Raw genomic sequence first — 19322 nt, forward strand, 5'->3', positions numbered from 1 at the left:
GCAGCGAAATATCCTCTTGGTGTATAGAGCCACAGAACCAGCCGGAAGGCAAGGCCCAGCCTCGCTCAGTCCTCACTGACCAGGCAGAAGAGGGGGAGACGGTGCCCCAGCTGCTGCGGGGATACCCATGCACATTGCGGGGTGACAATCCGGACCACACAATTCTGCGGCTCCTTGGCTCTCGCTGCGGCAGAGTATCAATGGGCCCGTTCTCCCAGGGCTGCCCTGGGAGAAGCGTCACTGACTTCCAGGCGGTTGTTCTGCATTTACAGCAGAGGGAGGGGGGAAATTCCAGCACTGAGCAGGTCCCAGACTATTGTCACTCACTCCAACCAGCCACACCCACGCCTGCTGCTAGGGTCTGTAATGAACGTCCGTGGGTCCCTTAGCAGCTCTGAAGCAGGGCTGGCTCCCATCAGGCTCCTGAAGTGGGAGGTATGTTAGATCTCAAAAAAAAAAAAAAAAAAAAAAAAAAACCCCAAAACTCTGCTGGGAGGACCATCTTCTTGCTCCATGAGCCACCCAGCTCATCAATGGCTGTTTCTCGAGAGTCTCACGTCCCATTACTTTGAGGGCTGGTGGGGGAAGGGAACGTTAAATTCCATCTCCTCATTCTACCCCTACAACCTCCCTTTTGAAGCAGCTGCTCCACTGAGCAGCTTGCCCGTAACAGTGCAAGGGGTGGGTCTCTGCATCCATCAATAGAGCCCCGATGAGGCATCTGCTGTCTAGGGAGACCGCCCTGGGATCCAGAGGCTGGCCAGCTCTGGAGAAATGCTCTTGGCTAGTTCCCTCTCTGCAGCCCCCTCCGGATCAGGCGGGTTTGGAGAAGAAGCAAAGCCAGGCGCAGAAGGCGGGGGCTGCCTGCAACGAAACCCACACAGGCCCTGCAGATGGAGAGTGAAACAGGACAGCCCTCAAAAGGTGCGGATGGCAACCTGGTTAGTGAAACCTTCGCTCCAGCTCCTTTGCAATGGGCACATTCCTACAGTCACAGAGCATCACAGGTTCAGGCTGTCGTCATGATACAGCTACACCCATCTAGGGCTTTTTAGGGGGTAGGCTGTGTGTGTGTGTGGGGGGGGGAAGATTCCCCCCACCCATCTGTGGGTGTTTTAACAAGGAATCTTTGTTTCAATTATTAAGTGCCCAGTGTGAAGAGTCCCAATCAAAATCCAGAGAGAGAGAGAGAGACCCAACCCACCAAGATCAGCTGAAAATCCAGCTGTTTGAAAGCTGGGGTTGGATGCTCAGCTGGTGCAGATCCACGGTCTTCCATCCACGGCAATGGAGCTACTCCCCTTCACGCCAGCAGATGATGTAGCCTTGATTCGTAAGTCAAGCCTTGATTCACCTGCTCTTCCTCAGTGGCAGCAGCCTCTAAACAAGAAAAAACTTGGCTCCCTGAGCAGATTCCTCCCCAAAGCCTCATGGTGGAGAGCTGGAGCTGGTTGGGGTAGGTTGAGAGATTGCAAAGGTGTCTCTGAACCACTGCATCCCAGGAGAAGGTGACAGCACTGGCTTGTCGATGACCTGAGATGCATCTTGCAGAATTTATCTACTGAGTGTGTTTGTTTACGGGGGGGATGTTAGCCTGGAAACGCTAGAGCCAAACACCTTTTACATCTAGATCAGCAGCTTTGGGAGGTCCCAATTAGGGGCAGCTATTTAAATGGTCCAAGCAAGCCTCAGAGTGGCTCTCTGGGCTGCGTGACCAGCATGCTGCCATGGAGCAGATGAGAACTCCGAGAACTTGCTGTTCCCATGGCGTTTTGCGAACTGCCGGGCCCATAGCTGCAGACGTTCGAACCAAGCATCAGGACAAAAAACAAGCATCCAAAGCATCGTCTCATCCGCGTGGCTACGGAGACCTGCTCTAGGGCAGCATGCCAAGCAAGGCAGAGCAAGCAAGCAAGGCCCCTGTTGGGAGCAGAAGGGCGTGAACACTAGTGGAAGCTGAAATCATGCAAGACGAGGCAATGGCTATATTTGGGCATTGGGGATTTTTGTTAGCCCTTGAGCTCAGACCGAGCATCAGGGTGTATTTGTCACCTCCCCACCCCTGCTCCTGTCTCTTGCTGCCTCGGGCAGGGGGCACGTGCATGTTAAATCGGGTTATTTTAAAACATAGGCATGTTTAAATGTTCTACCCCCAAGTCCGCTTCCAAGCAGAAATTCACTGGACTAAGTTTCTCCCACTGGACACTCCCCATTAAGGCATGATGGTCAAGGCCTGACTTTCAGATTGCTCTGAAACCCCTGAGCTGGTGAAGTTTAAAAAGGTAACAGACGGAGACTGAGGTGTTAGCAGCTCAACACGCAACAGAAGCAGGGGAGGGGGGTGGGGGGGGGGGTCACACACTTAGTGGAAACCTCTCCCCCTCCCCGCCCATGTTCCCAATCTATAAAGCGGCACTTTAGGAATAGGTGCAAATTCAGCTACAAAACGAGGCTCAATGGGAGCTGAAAGGCAGGTTCGTTTCAAGGATACATAGGTCTCAAGCAGCGCTGGCCCAGTATTGTTCTTTCCTCTCTGAATAGGCTGGATGCATTACAGCCCAGCCCAGCTCACACTCCACTGATCACAACTGCAGCTGGGTGAGTGAAGCAGGAGCAGCGTTTGGGGACATAGAGGAGCTTGAAGGTGAGAGAATTTGGCTGCTCAGCCCATCAAGGCCAGTACAGCCCCTGCTTTTCATTAACATCCGCAGCACATGTGCTTCCAAAGGCAGAGGTTTGCTTTCCCTGGCTGGTTTATTGCCAAAAAACAGACGCGAGAAACTGCTGGAGAGGTGCAAGATAGGAGGGGCCCCAGCAGGCAGACCCCAGGTGTTTGTTATTAACTGCATTGGAGACAGCCCTGGAGGCTGGATGTCCCTTTATACAGGACAGCAGAATGTGGACAGGATGGCCAGGCAGCCCTGCCCTGGATGGACCCCCAGGGTCATGCCTCATTTCGTGATTGATCGCTTGGCTCCGACAGGTGGAGGCAAGCTCTCATGCTCATTAGTTTCAACAACAAAATGCTATCATGTCAGATAAAAGCCTCAGCTGTTCCAAAACCTGTTTTACTTCTTCCTCCATGGGCCAGCTGCGACGGGGATTAGTGTAATGTCACTGACAGCTGGGGACTGGACCGAGACCCACCAGTTCCTCTCGCACAGGCCATGAACCCTTGGGGTCCCAGTCAACCTGGGCGATCTCAAACTTTTCCTGACCTACATCCCCATCCTTGGCCTCCTCCCCCAGAGCAGGGCCAACAGAAAGGGCCAAAAATGTGCCAGCAGAGTCCCTTGCCAAGCACACTAGCCCCACAGAGTTTCGCAAGCCTGAGGCTCCCACTCCCCATCCTCTGTCATTACGAAGTCAGAGCCATCCTTCAGCACAGCCACGTGCTCACAAAGAATGAAGAGAAGGGAAGAGCAGTACGTAGGCCCCACGGATTGATGGGCTGGCCAGGAATTTCTCTTTAACAGGGCGTGAGGAAATGAAAGCTGCAAAAGTCCTGGAAAAAGCAGCCGCTGGATTTTAGCCCCAGGACTCCATGAGGGTGTCTATAGACATTAAAGAGACTCTCAGAGCAGAACCCAGCTTTCCCACACACCCGGACCGTCTCCTCAGACTCTGGTTGCTGACGGTAACCTACCACACTTTCCCTTCTGGCAGAGAAAAGTGAACTCCCACGGTGCCTGAAGAGACAGGTTCACCTCTTGTTTATGAGCCACAGAATATCATCTTGCCTTATTGCACATCTGTTTCCACCCCCCACCCCCAGTATACAGACAAACATTTGGTTAAGGTACGAAACATCTGGAATTTAAGCAGTGCCCTGAGAATCACAGAGAAAAACAGATTAAATAGAATTTTCTGGGGATCTTAACACCCAATTGTTCCCCACCCTCCCTCCCAATTTAAGCAGAAAACCTTCCTGCACATTGTTCTCAGTTCTTCTGCTCCTGGCTCCTCTCCAGTTAGCTGCTTTTTGGAAAGGACGCATGTGTCAGCCGACTCCAATCCAAGGATCGCTGGCCTCCAGGGTGTTGATTTTCCTCCTAAAGGGACTGGAACGTCAGTGGATAGGGGACGCTCCCCCGTGGAATGACGCCCTGCACCTGCCTCTCAAGGAGCCCGAAGTAGTTCTGACTGTGGGGAAAAGGGCGCACCCCAGGATCCAGTTAACGACCCGCGCTAGCTGCTAGCACGAGCTGGTCTGCAGGTTCCCCTCCGTCAGCAGCGAGGCGATGGAGGACGGGCCGTAGGCGCTGTCAAACTCCTCATCCGAGCTCAGGCGGTCGTCGTCCAGGGAGGCCTCTGCAGCCGAGCGGGTGGCCTTGCGCCTGGGTGGGAAGAGGACGAGCCAATGAATGGCTGCAGTTACCTGGCCCTGCACTCTGGCCCCGGCTGGCTGATTCCCACTAGGGCCTAGAGCAACGGGGAGATCCCTGCTCTAAACCAGGAGCTCCCATCTGCCCACAGCCCTGATCGGACACCCTGCACCCCAAACACTGTTAGAGGGCAGCAATGAGATGAAAAGATCAATGAAATTCCGGACAGGAACTGTTCCAAGCCTGCTGGGCTGAGACTTCCGTGGAGCTGGGGCAGGTCAGTGCCCAGCCTTCGCTTGACTCTCAGCGGGACCGGGGCAGGATTGTTTGACTATCCCCGCCCACCGTGCTACGGACTTCCCTTGGCCGCAGGCTCAGTGTGAACGACCCTCGCTAGGGCACTGGAGCATGGCTTAGATTATGGGCACACTGCCGCTCTACTTCAGGGAGGTCGCTTAGACCAGATTCCTGCTCTCCGAGAGCAGATCTTCCTCGGCGCGCCCAGCGCAGAGCTATGCCTAGCTACAGGGCTGGAAGGAGGGCAGGGGACAGGCAGCCTGCGATTATTCCTCAAGGGGGAGTTTTCTATTGTCACATTTCTGCTGGGAGATGAGCTAGGGCTTCAGCCAGCCGCATAGGGAGACTGGTACGGAGAAGAGCTAAGTTGGGATGCGTATTGCTCCAGGAGCCCCTTACCTGTGGGGACCCCTAGGAAACCAGGCTAAGGAGGGGATTCTGCAGCACACAGTTGGGACACACCTGACCACCCACCACACCCACTGCCTACCAGGCCTCCTTCTCCAGGGCCTTGACGCGATTCTGCAGCTGCTCGTTGAGTTCGTGCTGCTCCTCCAGCTCCCGCTGCGCTTTCTTCCTGGCGCTTTCCAGGCGCTCGATCTCCTCCTCGGCCTCGTCCATCTGGCGCTTGAGCGCCTTGACGCGTAGGCTTAGCTGCGCGGGGCAGAGCAACGGGGGTGTAAGGGGAGGGGCATGTTGGCTTGTGGCACTGGGAGGATGCCACCTAGACCCGGACACCCAGGCAGTGCCGGAGGGACCTCACCCCCACCTCTACCCCTCTCCTCCTGCCCCAGGACGCTCCGGGCCTCTGCTAGCAGCAAGAGCCATTCACAGCCACAGCAGTGTCCTGGTGCTGAAGGAGGCCAGAGCAAGCCGGGAACCAGCCATGCTCAGCCCCCTCTGGAGGCTGCGAGCGGGATAAGAGCCTAGACACATTAGGACTCGCAGGGGCACATCCCACAGTTCTTAGCTCTGCAGCGAGCAGAGCTGCTCTAGATTCTTTCCCAGTGAATTGTGGGAGAACTTGTCTAGCCTTCTGGGCATAGGGGAGGATGTGGGGGGAATTGTGGGAAGGCAGTGGAGGACTGTCAGCACTATCAGGCGTACAGCCTGCATCCTCATTTCGAAGTGGAACCTGAGCCCTCACCCGCACCCAGGCCAGCATGATCACCCTGACATCTGCTGGGAGAGCAATACAGCAATGCACAGACAATCCAAGAAGTTTCTGGAGAGTGTTGGGGACAACTTCCTGGTGCAAGTGCTGGAGGAACCAACTAGGGTCCGTCTTCCTCTTGACCTGCTGCTCACAAACAGGAAAGATTGGTAGGGGAAGTAGAAGTGGGTGGCAACCAGGGCAGCAGTGACCACGAGATGGTCAAGTTCAGGATCCTGACAAAAGGATGAAAGGAGAGCAGCAGAATACAGACCCTGGACTTCAGAAAAGCAGACTGGAAAAATCATGGAGCAGGTCTTCAAGGAATCCATTTTGAAGCATTTGGAGGAGAGGAAGGTGATCAGGAACAGTCAACATGGATTCACCAAGGGCAAGCCATGCCTGACCAACCTGATTGCCTTCTATGATGAGATAACTGGCTGTGCGGCTATGAGGAAAAACAGCGGACGTGATATATCTTTACTTTAGCAAAGCTTTTGATATGGTCTCCCACAGTATTCTTACCATCAAGTCAAAAAAGTATGGATTGGATGACTGGACTATAAAGGTCGATTGTCAGGCTCAGCGAGTAGTTGATCAATGGCTCGATGTCTAGTTGGCAGCTAGACATCAAGTGGAGTGCCCCAGGGGTCTGTCCTGAGGCGGGTTTTGTTCAACATCTTCATTAATGATCTGGATGATGGGATGGATTGCACCCTCAGCAAGTTTGCGAATGACACTAAGCTGGGGGGAGAGGTAGATAAGCTGGAGGGTAGGGATAGAGTCCAGAGTGACCTACACAAATTGGAGGATTGGGCTAAAAGAAATCTGATGAGGTTCAACAACAACAAGTGCAGAGTCCTGAACTTAGGATGGAAGAATCCCATGCATTGCTACAGGGTGGGGACCAACTGGCTAAGCAGCATTTCCTGAGAAAAGGACCAGGGATTACGGTGGATGAGAAGCTGGATATGAGTCAGTCTTGTTGCCAAGAAGGCCAATGGCATATTGGGCTGCATATAGTAGAAGCATTGCCAGCAGATCCAGGGAAGTGATTATTCCCCTCTATTTGGCACTGGTGAGGCCACATCTGGAGTACAGCATCCAGTTTTGGGCCCCCCACTACAGAAGGGATGTGGACAAATTGGACAAAGTCCAGTGGGGGCAATGAAAAAGATTAGGGGCCTGGGGCAGATGACTTATGAGGAGAGGCTGAGGGAACTGGGCTTATTCAGTCTGCAGAAGAGAAGAGTGAGGGGGGATTTGATAGCAGCCTTCAACTACCTGAAAGGGGGTTCCAAAGAGGATGGAGCTCGGCTGTTCTCAGTGGTGACAGATGACAGAACAAGGAGCAATGGTCTCAAGTTGCAGTGGGGAAGATCTAGGTTGGATATTAGGAAAGACTTTTTCACTAGGAGGGTGGTGAAGCACTGGAATGGGTTACCTAGCGTGGTGGTGGAATCTCCATCCTTAGAGGTTTTTAAGGCCCGGCTTGACAAAGCCCTGCCTGGGGTGATTTAGTTGGTGTTGGTCCTGCTTTGAGCAGGGGGTTGGACTAAATGACCTCCTGAGGTCTCTTCAAGCTCTAATCTTCTATGATTCTGAAGCACCAAACTTGGGTGAGAGGGTTTTGTGGGAGGGGGACCAGGGTCCACACCTGGCTAAGAGCCCAGGCGAGCTCTGCAGGGAAGAGAGACTTCTAGAGGATTAAGAAGCATCCAGGACAGGAGGGAAGATTTTTTTGTTTAAGTAAGGTTTGGGGGGGGAGGGGAGGAGAAATAAAGATGCTCAGATACCGATCAGAATTCGTACAGTCTTCTAAGCTACTGTACCTGGGCAGGCTCCCTCTGCACCATGGACAGATGCTATCCTATCTCCTTACACTCCTATAGATCCATCCACACTCCACTGTGCCACATGCATCAGCCACAGCTTGAGGAAACCAGGCGTGATTAGGACTTTCTCCACAAGGAATCCGGGTGGAGAAGATGCAAACTACTGTCCTACCAGCGTATGATGTGTGGAAGCTTCTGGCTCTGGGAACGCCACCCAAGACATGCTGTATGCAGGCAGATCTTGGCTAGTTGCTCAGTTTAGTTAGGCAACAAGAGGGGTGTTTTTGTTCCCTCATGTTTTGTTCTCAGCGAACCACGGGGAGGCACGGTCAGTAGAACCCAAAGGATCTGCCCCCAACACCAAGAGAGCAGCTCAAGTAGGCCAAAGGGGGGAGCAGAGAACCGAAAACGAAGAGCAGGCTTGGGAGATATGATGGCAGACCAGCCGTAATTAGGCAAGACGGAGCGGCAACAGAGACCAGGAAGCTGAAGCGGATTCTTAAAATGCTTCTACAGGACTATTCTGCATGGGGTCTTCACCCAAAACCCTGCCCCCCCACGCCCTAAAAGGACATGAGACGGGGAGACACCGAAATATTAGGCTGTAATCAGGATGGGGGGCGGGAGGGTCTTGATGAGGCAGAGAGAATGGGGTGGCTGCAGCTGGAAAGGGGGATGGCTCTTGCACCAAGAGGAGAAAGATGCTGCATAAAGGAACAGAGAGGAGATGTGTGGGAGATGAGCCGAGATCAGATCCGTGGGTCTGGTCCATGGTTTCCATTGGTACCCAGATTGGATTGGCCAGTAGGAGAGATCAGCCCCGAATTGGAGCCAAATCACTGTCTGAAAGCGCATGTACAAACACGCATATGCAAACACACATGCATGTACACACACAAACACACACACAGAGCTGATGTTCTAGGGTCTGTGCTATCCAGCAGCTGAGCTGGGATCAGTAGTGTAAAGGGTCTCACACACACACACACACACACACACACACACACACCCCCCCTACACCTCTCCGGCTGCACAGAGCCAACTTGGCTGAGATTTCCCTATTTGTCTGCCAAGCAGGTGCCAGAGGCTGTGGAAGCCATTTAAACAAATAAAAATTGGAAGACAAGAATGGAGGGACGAGAGTGATGCCCCAGGGCAGCTCCAAGAGTCAGAGTGTGTGGGGTGGTCGGGGGTGGGGGGAAGACAACATAATGTCATCTACACACCTGGTCCTTCTGGTCATTCACATGCTGCCTTTCGTCGTCGATCTGGATCGTCAGCTCCTTCACTTTCCTTTCCAGTTTGCGGTTTGAGGACACCAGGACGTTCTTTTCCCTGAAAGCACATTGGGCACAGCTCAGCCGCTGCTCCGCTCAGACACGCACAGGATCGGTTTACCTTATGGTGGCCCCCAGAAGCCCCTATTGAGACTGGGGCCCGCTCTGGTGCTGGGTGCTGCACAGACAGCCCGTGCCCCAGAGAGCTCACAGTCTGAACAGGGAAACTGAGACCCAGAGAAATAAAGCGCCTAGCTGCAGCTCACACAAGCAGTCAGAGACAGAGCTGAGATTTGAACCCAGAACCTCTGAGTCCGAGTGCAGCACCCTAACTACTAGGCCACCCCTTCCCTCTGCCCTTTGAGGGCAGCATGACTTGCGCCTACAATGACCTGGGACGACCTACCTGCAAAAATTAGATTTGGCTCAAGAAAAATTACAAGGGTGCACGAGGATTTAGTTCTGGTGCAAGGTGTCAGGTTGACAGGCCTGGAAGCAGACACCCTGTTTATCTACAACACAGGGACAGCCCCAAGGCAGATAGCGCTGGGCACGCTTCCCCCAGACGCCACCAACAAGGTTATTACTCAATGCCAAGCACTACGTCAAGCCTATTGTGCACACAGGTCAGCGTCCAAGAGGGGTGGCTCTGACAATGCCAACCTGAGCTGGAGAAGAGTTGCCTGTGGATGGCTGAGTGTCTCAGTCCCCTTTTATACAGCAACGATCAGTGCCACACCCTCTTGATGATGTATTTTTCCACTGCATAACACTAGGCAGCAAACAATGAGCCGATTCAGCCATGTGAGTTACACCAATTAGGAATGCCTGTTTTTAAAACTCTAGTGTGAGATAAAAAGAAAAGGAGTACTTGTGGCACCTTAGAGACTAACCAATTTATTTGAGCATAAGCTTTCGTGAGCTACAGCTCACTTCATCGGATGCACACTGTGGAAAGTATGCATCCGATGAAGTGAGCTGTAGCTCACGAAAGCTCATGCTCAAATAAATTGGTTAGTCTCTAAGGTGCCACAAGTACTCCTTTTCTTTTTGCGAATACAGACTAACACGGCTGTTACTCTGAAACTAGTCTGAGATAGGGACACACCCCCTTTTCCCCCCCGAGGCAGTCTTTAGAGACTTGTCTACGTGAGAGACGTGCATTTCGGGGGTTATTTTAAACCAAATTCTGTTAAATCAGTATCAAAGGGACACTCGGATTTCAATGTATTTACATTTTAAATAAAAAACGTTCACATTGGGGAACGCTCAAACTGAAACCAGGGCATCCACATGGGGGTTGAAGCGGTTTAGCTAAAATCAGTTTAAAAATTGGTATTAACTGAGTGTGACCCACCGCACAGATGGTTTTCTTTTCACCATTTTTTTAAACCTGGCAACAGCTGCTCTCGCTGTGGAGAGCCCTATAGCAGGGGCTGTCCACACAGCTGTTATTCTGCCTCGTGCCACTAGGGTAGTTCAAACTCAGCCAGAAGCACAGGTAAGTGAGGTACTGGCCCTCTCCTGCCAGCTAGGAGAAAGGCTTCTGATTCGATATGGCAGACAGCCTCCTCCACACCCGCACTGATCGGGAGTCAGTTCCAGGCTGCTACGCTTGGTACCAGACTGCTGCTGAACTCGCATGTGCCAGTTAAAGGGTTAACCGCACATTCTCGCCCCACTTTGCATGGGAATGTTGTTGACACTTACGCAACCTCTGACCTCTCCTGAAAGCGGTTACTATGAAATTAAGCCTCGGGACCTGCCTGGGAGGCAGATCAGGCCGAGGTCCATTTTGAAAAGGGGCGTGAGTGAGAGAAATGGGACTTAGGATGGAGAGGATTCTGGACGTGAAGTCCCATGGAGCAGCACCAGTACTACCAAATGAAACCCCTTCCTGAGGCTGCAAAGCAAGATCAGGGAACAGATGGGGCTAGAACCCATGCACTCCCCTGAAACTGCAGTCCTGTGCAAAGACCCTTGAGCTTCTGGTTAGTGCATGGGGGTGGGGGTGGGGGTGGGTAAGCATTCCTATACTCCATTACCAGCTCTGCTACAGACATTGGAGGAGTCACATGCCTGTTGCATGCCTCAGTTTCCCTATCTATAAACTGGGGGTGGCGATTCCCTCCATCTCTGTGCAGAGGGGCCGAGACACTTATACTGGTAAAACTTTCCAGTGTAAACCAAGGCTGGTTGTCAGTTCAGGTGTGAATTTTTACTGATATGGTTATACTGGTGCAACCCCTAGTGTGGACACAGTTATACCAGTATAGCTTATTCTCCTTTCCACAGAGGAATAGCTATACTGGTCGAACTGCATCCGCTCTGGGGGGTGTGAAGGGAAGGGTTGTAGCTCCCTATACTGTTAGAGCGATATAACCTGTGTTTAGACAAGGGCTTAGCATTGAGTGCTTTGTGCTCTTCTGCCAGATGGGGCCAGGTCCAATTACTGTTTCCACATCTTTTACCTCTCTTCTGCCTGCAGCTTATCCTGCAGTTCCTGGATCCGCGACTCCAGCTGAGACAAACTGGCGCTCGGTTTCTGCAAGCCTTCCAAGCTGGCCAGTCGGCTTTTCAGGTCTTTGTTCTGATGGGAGAAATTACACCTGATTAGTCACCCAAGAAACCAACAGCCAGCAGCAGAGTGAGAAAGTTGGCCTTATAAACAAACAGAGAAGGAACGGAGCGTTATGTCAACCTCGGCAGTGAGTCAAGCTCTGCGAAATCCCTTTTACAAATAGGAAGCTTAATGCGTAGGGTTATATAATGGCAATCATTTTTCCTGCATTAAAAATGTTGCCAAGTGAGCGTAGTTTAAAACTGCATGTGGAATCCAAGCGCTAAAAACAGGTGAAGACAGTTCTCCCGCTCTGCAAAGCCAATGCTGTCAGAACATGCTGGTTGGGGATCACAGGCTAGGGAATAGCTTACATCTCCATTTAGGCCGTGCCTACCAATGCTCCATCACGATCAGCAGGAAAAACCGCACACCTCCCCCACAAAATGGAGTTTACCTGCCCACAGTCCTGTACGGATACAGGTTTAGCAGCAAGCCAAAGCTCTCCTGGCGGGGACACAATCCAGTGCAGAACTCAGATATTAATGACCAGTGTATTTAATAGCTTCCTCAGCCCAAAGAGCTAAATTTGCCAGCTTCACCTCCTTCCCTAAGAGCCATCACAGCTCCTCTAGCCTGCTCCACACGAAGCGACAGCAGAGACAACGCCAATATTAAACACGCCTCGGTAACTGGCAACGTCCAGGAGGGAGAAATAAGGCTGAAAACTTTTGAAGAATGAGCTTGATGCACTGCAGGGAACTTTGTGACTTTTTGCACTACCTGAAGTCAGCAGCTCAAGCTGAGTGTTGTTTTGTCCTTGTTAATTACATGCAGAGAACAAGAACAGCTTGAAGGATTTGCTTTTTTGAGCCAGCACACGCTTGTGTAGCAGAGCATTTGGCAACACAAGTCCGGGCAGGCAGCTGCTGCATGTTCACAGCAGTCCAGGCTGCAGTTTACCACCACGTTTTTTAAGAAACTTTGGAATTAAGAGCCCATCTATGAATTAAGGTGCATCGCGGCAGGGAAAGCTGTCTAGGAGGCATCGGCGCAATTTCATCTTAAGTCGCCTGGTTCCTCTAAAGCACGGGTCAATGAGTTCTGGGGCTCCAAATGGATTTGAACCATGAGTCAGTTCGGGTCTGCAGATAGACCCTGAAGATGTGGGCCTTGTAGTAAGATGAAGCCCTGAAACATAAACCCTTATATCAGAGGCCCTGTATGAGGCCTAAGGCCTGAACTAAAGTAATGGTCAAGACTTTGCTTACATAAAGCAAAGTTAAGCTGCGAGCCGGAGGCAGGCCCGGATCACAGAAGCTGGCAAGGAAAGGGCTGATGTTGCAAAAATACACAAACCTACAAGGCACTAGACGCTAGAGAGATAAACATATGCTAGGACGGTACCGGAACACTCCGATACTTGCACATTCCGCACAGATAACAAGGAGCAGGTTGACTCATCCTAAAGACAAGGGCAAAAGAATACTATGATGGATAGAGTTGTTTTGTTCGAACCAACATGAACAAGGTGAGAGGCGGCACCTTACTGCGTAGAGGGGTTGTACCTTGCTACGTAGAAGGGTTGCACCTCAATGCGTCAGGAGTGATGTGTAACTTGTTTGTACCCGTGTATCAGAGTGCACCCCTGAGGGGCTGTCTTTGTCTGGCCTAGGGGGCAGTGGAGTGTCCCACCACGGACTAGCTGGTCCATTGTTTGGGGCTCATATTCGTACTATGTCCTGTAGCGTCTGCGGGGAACCATTCCTGTGCTTCATTTGACAATAAACCTGGCCGGGTGCCTTGGTACCTTATTGGCATCCGTGGTCATTGGGGATTCTCTCGGGGTCTGCTGTGTCAGCGGTCTGCAGAGCCAGGGCAGCACACAGAGGGAACACACGCACGCAGCCGACTGTTATCAACATTGAACAGGGCAGAGCACCACACCAGTGACGTCCGACGGCAGGCCTCAGGTCTGTGTTTCTGCCCAGCCCCACTGCCGATTGCCCCGGCATAAGACTGGTGGAGATGCTCTGTGCCACATCCCCCCTAAGCGTGTCTAAGGAAGGAAGGGGCGAGGGCAAAGAACTCTGCCCTCTGGCTAGTCGATGTTGCTACATGGGGCCCCGTTGCAGCTAAGGTGCATGTTAGAGCTGCCCTAGGTGCAGCTTTAGCTCCGGCAGCCTCAGTATCCAGGAGAGAGACGAAGCCACCGGCACCTCAGCCTCCACTCCAGCACTGTGCCTAGCCAGGTCCCAGTCTCTGAACTCAAACCCCAAGAGTTTCTTGTAGATGGCAGGTGACAAAGCCTCCCACCCCAAGCCCTCCCTCTCCCTGCCTTCAGGAACGGCTCCTGGCAGCGAGGTCAGCATTCTGGGACGGCAGGAGAGAGCTGCCTCTTGGACGCCAATAGCTCAGGGCCTCCCTTCTCCTGGAAAGGCAAAGGGCATCAGCCTGCCCATAGAGGCCGCATCTCCATATCTACAAAGGAGCCAGGAGACCTGAGAATATTGACTGCACGACAACCTGCAACAAGAGCTCGCTGCACCCTTGCAACCAGGTTAAGAACAAACCCCAACAGCTTAACGCTTGAGCTCTGTTGCAGGGTTCTAGGCAGCACTAATGAGATGCCCTGGCTCACAGCCGTGGGGGAGGCAGGGGCCTTGGGAGGGTCACAGTGCTGGACAGAACACAGCGGACAGTTATTCTCAGAGGTAAGGCAGGGCAGAGAGTTACACAGCTGCTCTCCGGCAGTCCCTTGTGGCATAGGCTCGTACAACACCTCCATGGATTGCTGCAGAGTTTGCTTCCACTGAAGGCCGTTTGGGGCACTGTATTACGCTGCAGCTGGGAGCGAGTCTCCTAGGCTGGGCAGGCAGATAGTTTAGTGCTTTGGCTGTCTCAGAGATCTGCCCCTCTGCTTTGCTATCTAGGACTCCCCACCCTCCTTTCGCCGACAGTCCCTGCATTTCACCTATAAATTCCTCTTCCCCTTTAAGTTTCAGAATAGCAGCCGTGTTAGTCTGTATCCACAAAAAGAAAAGGAGGACTTGTGGCACCTTAGAGACTAACAAATTTATTTGAGCATAAGCTTTCGTGAGCTACAGCTTCCCCTTTAAGAATTAGGCCAAGCCCAAGGTTCTCAGCCTCCCAGGGCACACAGCTAGCCTCACTCCCCTGCAGGCGGGGAGAGGTTTATGGGAGTTCCAGGGGATTAGAAAATCATGTCTATTAAGAGCTCCCTACACAAGGTGCAACACGCCTGGGGCCCCCCCCCCGAGCTGGGTGTGTGCAATAAACTGAAAATTAAGAGTGAAGATTAGGAGAGGAGACACCCCTTATTATCCTAGCCGCCTTTGGAATGCCACAGGAGGGATCGCAGAGCCGCTGGCAGGAGGCGCAACGATGCTGCCAGAAGAAATCCTGAGCATCTCCAACTGTCCCTGCTTGGAAAGGAGGTTAAACACTTCAGCCATTCGCAGCGTTTTTCTGCTCATATTCCAGTAGCCCCCAGAGACACCAAACAGGGCCCACTGGAGCAGGGACTGTGTCGCATCTAGCATAGAGATCATACAGTCATACTTTGGGATGCAGATGAGAGAGGGGGAAGAGAGGATAGGGATACAGACTCTTCTTTGCATAGACAGGCTGGGACCACAGCATATATTTATTGTTTCTATTATGGTAACATGGCCCCTGATCCTTGACCGGGGTTCCTTTTTGTGTTAGACGCTGGGCAGACGAGGAAGACAGACAGACCATCCCTTCTGCAGAGAGCTTGAGACTGAGATATCGAGAATGACACAACAGGTCACAGATTGCAAGGCCAGAAGGGACCAGTGTGATCACTTAGTCTGACCTTCTGTATGACCCAAAGAACTGCCCCCAAATAATTCCCAGAGCAGAGCTTTTAGAAAAACATCCAATCTTGATTCAAAAAGTTGTCAGTGATGGAGGATCCACCATGACCCTTGGTAAACTGTTCCAGTGGTTAGTTATCCACCTGTTAAAAATTTACACCTTATTTCCAGTCTGAACTTGTCTAGCTTCAACGTCCAGCCATTAGATCGTCTTAGACCTTTCTCTACTAGACTGAAGAGCCCATTATTAAATATTTGTTCCCCATGTGGGTGTTTTAATCTAGCCACCCCTTAACCTCTTTGTTAAGTTACCTAGTTTGTGCTCTTTGAGTCTATCACTCTCAGGCAGGTTTTCTAATCCTTTAATCGTTCATGTGGCTCTTCTCTGACCCCTCTGCAATTTATCAGCATTCTCCTTGAACTGTGGGTGCCAGAACTGGACACAGGATTCCAGCAGGAGTTGCATCAGTGCCCAGTACAGAGGTAAAATAACCTCCCGACTCCTACCTGAGATTCCCCCATTTATGCCTCCCAGGATTGCATTAGCCCTTTGGCGACAGCATCACACCAGGAGTTCACACTCAGCCGGTCACCCACCACGACTCCTAGATCTTTCTCAGAGTCGCTGCTTCCCCCAGGTGGATGAAATGGATGCAACGTGAGGATCAAACAACAGAACAAGCAGAGTTCAGCAGGTATCCTGGCCTGACAGCACCAGACAGGAGGTGTCACTGCAGAGGCAGGTTTTGAGGGTGCTAACGAGAGGTGACAGCTTTATGGGATGGGGTTGGGGTGGCATGGGAGACTGTGAAATAGCCTAGAAGGGGTTGGGAGACTTTTGTTGATAAAGAAAAACAAGCGGGACCAGTAGAGTCGGTCTTGCATAGACAAAGTATGCTGGTGATGAGCTAAGACCATCACATTGTGGGCAGTAGCAACGGGGCAGACCTATTGCTCCAGGTGACCTGGGGCAGGATCGCTCCCTGCGGGACACAGTCTGCAGCATTCTCTCCAGCCTAGTTTTAAAACTCCGAAGCAAAGGAGGCTTCCACCCCTCTCCTTTGGGGACCCTTCCACCGCCAGATAGATCTCTAGGTGAGGAAGCTTTTCCAGGATCAGAGCAAGATGATCAACCAAGTCACAAGAGCAAGCTGGTTTAAATGCATTTTCTAGCGTTGTCACTTGCGGGAGGGGGCAGACTTGCAACCCCTTGACGTCTCGGCATTTGCAAGAAACCACAAGAGCAGCCATCAGCTACCCAAGCAGACAGCAGGCCTAGCTCCAGGAGAGGCAGAGCCGTGCAGCAGCACATCCCAAGCAGCACCGGCTGCCAGCATTGAAAGAGGTGTCCAAATCCCACATCCGGTCACAGCCTTACCTGCCTCTCCAGGGAGATCTTGTCGCACTCCAGGTCCTGCCGGCTGGAGCGCTCCTGCAGCAGCTCTGCACGCAGCTGGTCAATCTGGAGGAAGGAAGGTAGGTTTTGTTTAGGGGTTATTTCTGGTCAGAATGGTGTGTCTTCTCTCAGCCAGTGGCAGTTCTCTCCCTGGCAGACGGCTAAGATTCCTGAGGTCATTCATGGATACAGCCAGTCAGAGGACTGGCGGGGCAGTTCAGGAACCCCCGAGTTCTAAATCTTGGCTATTACACACATCCCGAGTCCCTTCCCCACGGTGTGCCTCAGTTTCCCCACCTGTAGCCTGCCTTTCCTGCGGAGGGCTGTAAGGATTAGAGGCAGCACTGCATTTCAAGGGGGGCTGTACGTTCCCAAAGCCAACAGAAGCTAGGCACAATTGGCATTTTTGGGGAAATCAAAGGCGCCAGGGCCGAATTCTCAGTTCAGCCCACGTCCCTCATGATCAACGGAGTCACACCAGTGGCAGTCTGGAGTGGCTGGCCCATAAAACATGACAAGTAGCGGGCACTGTGGTTCCATTACATTAATGTGGGTTCCGTGGGAGCTGAAAGTGACTGTACTAAGATTCCAGTTCTCTGCAGAACAGCCAGGGGGCCTCCGCCAGGGCCAGGGCTCCTTTGTGCCAGGCGCTGTACGAAGTCCCCCCCGCAGAGTTCAGTCTGAGTAGGCAGGACAGAAGGCGTATCCCTGTTTTACAAACCGATACTAGAAGGTTGGGCCATCTAGATCAGCCACTAGGCCATGACATGGAAGACGTCAAACCCTCACCCATAGGCCCACCCTGCTTAAGCCACTGCTCCGTGCTAGGTCTTCAACTGTAACTTGCGGTCATCAGGGGGATAAATCTTTGGTGGGTTGCAGGCCCGCACTGGCAACCGGCGGCAGGGACGGAACAAAGCATCATTAAAAGGGGAAACCGTTCTCAGCTGCCGTCCATTCCCCGTGGCTGGTGTGAGCACACAGCTGTGCATGCTGCTGCGGCAGCTGGGTTCAGTGAGTTAGAGAAACCATGAATACCCAGGGACCTGGAAGAGATGCATGTATAGCAGGGTGCAGCCCAGCTTGAGATCATGGCTTGGCAGAGTCCCTGATGCTGGTTAATTGCGTACGAGACACTGTGCAGAGGCTGCAGCACGTTTCATCCCTAGCGAGATTAGATCATTGTTTACTCAGCAGCCAGATCTTTTCTATTTTCTTAACGTTCGCCAAGGTCAGGCGCGAGACTTGCTGCCAGCCCCCTGCCAACAACGCCCTTCCCTTTGCCAGGCAGGGCGAAGGCGGATCAGTGTGGATAGCCGAACCGACGGGCGTTTTCACTGACGTGAGCGGAGACCATGCAGGGATGTTCTACACTGCAGCTGGGAGGTTCGGACTCCCGTTGGCGCTCTACGAACAGCTGTGTGAACACTGTGGACTCTCTAGCCCCTGGGTCTGAGCTTGGAGGACTGGCCCGAACCTCTGCCACAACGTCCACACTGCTATTCTGAGTGCAGTGGCCATGTCCCGTTAGCATGAGTCTGTCCCAGCTGCAGTGTAGACTAAGGTTGCCAACTAGCTAACCACACAAACCCAAAACACCCTTGCCCCGCCCTTTCCTCAAGGCCACGCCCTGCACCACTCCTTCTCTGAGGCCCCACACCCCCACTCGCTCCATCCCCCCTCCCTCAGTCGCTCGCTCTCCCCCGCCCTCACTCACTTTCACCGGGCTGGGACCAAGGGGTTTGGAGTGTGGGAGGGGGCTCCGGGCGGGAGTTGAGGTGCAAGAGAGGGTTCAGGGTGCAGGCTCCAGCTGGGCGGCGTTTACCTTGGGCGGCTCTTGGAAGCGATTGGCACATTTGGCTTCTAGGCTCAGGGGTGGCCAGACAGCTCTGCAGACTGCCCCTGCCTGCAGGCACCGCTCCGCAGCACCAATGGGTGGCGCTCAGGGCAGGGGCAGCACGCGGAGCCACCCATTGGCTGTTTCTGGGAGCCGCGCAGCACCAGGGCAGGTAGGGATCCTGCCTTAGTCCTGCTGTGCTGCCGACCGGACTCTGGCCTATTAAAATCTCCCAGATTGCCTTTAATAGTCACCAGGAGATTGAGGCATATTCTGGGAGACTCCCGGCCAATCCTGGAGAGTTGGCAACTCTAATGTAGACACACCCGAAAGACCTGGCAGGAGAAGTTAGGCTCTTACTGCTGTTGCGCATGGATAAATTTTCTTAAGACATCAGTGATCTGCAGGGCATTAGCAGTGCATCTCCCCTGCACCTACTGATGGATGTTTGCCATGTGAGGGCATGGCTCTAGGTGCTGCACAAAACACAGAAGAAAAGAGTCCCTGCCCCGAAGATCTTACAATCCAGGTATTGCAACCCATTTCTGTGCCTCACTTTCCCAGTCTGAAAATGCAGAGCTCAGACTTTGACGGCACCCAGATTAGTAAATGTTAAGGCCAGTAGGGACCATTATGATCTCGTCCAGTGGTTCTCAAGATTTTGAACTGGTGACCCCTTTCACATAGCCAGCCTCTGAGAGCAACCCCCCTTACAAATTAAAAACACTTTTAAATATATTTGACACCATTATAAATGCAGGAGGCAAAGCAGGGTTTGGGGT

At 52.6% G+C, this 19322-nt stretch overlaps 1 protein-coding gene across 2 annotated transcripts in view; it reads right to left on the reverse strand.

Annotated features, from left to right (window-relative positions):
* Nucleotides 1-3912: 3912 nt before the first annotated feature.
* The window catches only part of CGN (cingulin), a 61473-nt gene continuing 46063 nt past the window's right edge, over nt 3913-19322 (reverse strand). For both annotated transcript variants that reach the window (XM_074938438.1, XM_074938437.1), the window contains exons 17-21: nt 16686-16769; nt 11359-11477; nt 8837-8945; nt 5113-5276; nt 3913-4337 (exon numbers count right to left, since the gene is read on the reverse strand). In XM_074938438.1, the coding sequence (XP_074794539.1) occupies nt 4196-4337; nt 5113-5276; nt 8837-8945; nt 11359-11477; nt 16686-16769 (618 nt within the window). In that variant the 3' untranslated portion in view covers nt 3913-4195. The remainder of the gene's footprint in view (nt 4338-5112; nt 5277-8836; nt 8946-11358; nt 11478-16685; nt 16770-19322) is intronic.

The sequence above is a fragment of the Natator depressus genome, chromosome 24 (genome assembly GCF_965152275.1).
Source record: "Natator depressus isolate rNatDep1 chromosome 24, rNatDep2.hap1, whole genome shotgun sequence".
Lineage (NCBI taxonomy): Eukaryota > Metazoa > Chordata > Testudines > Cheloniidae > Natator > Natator depressus.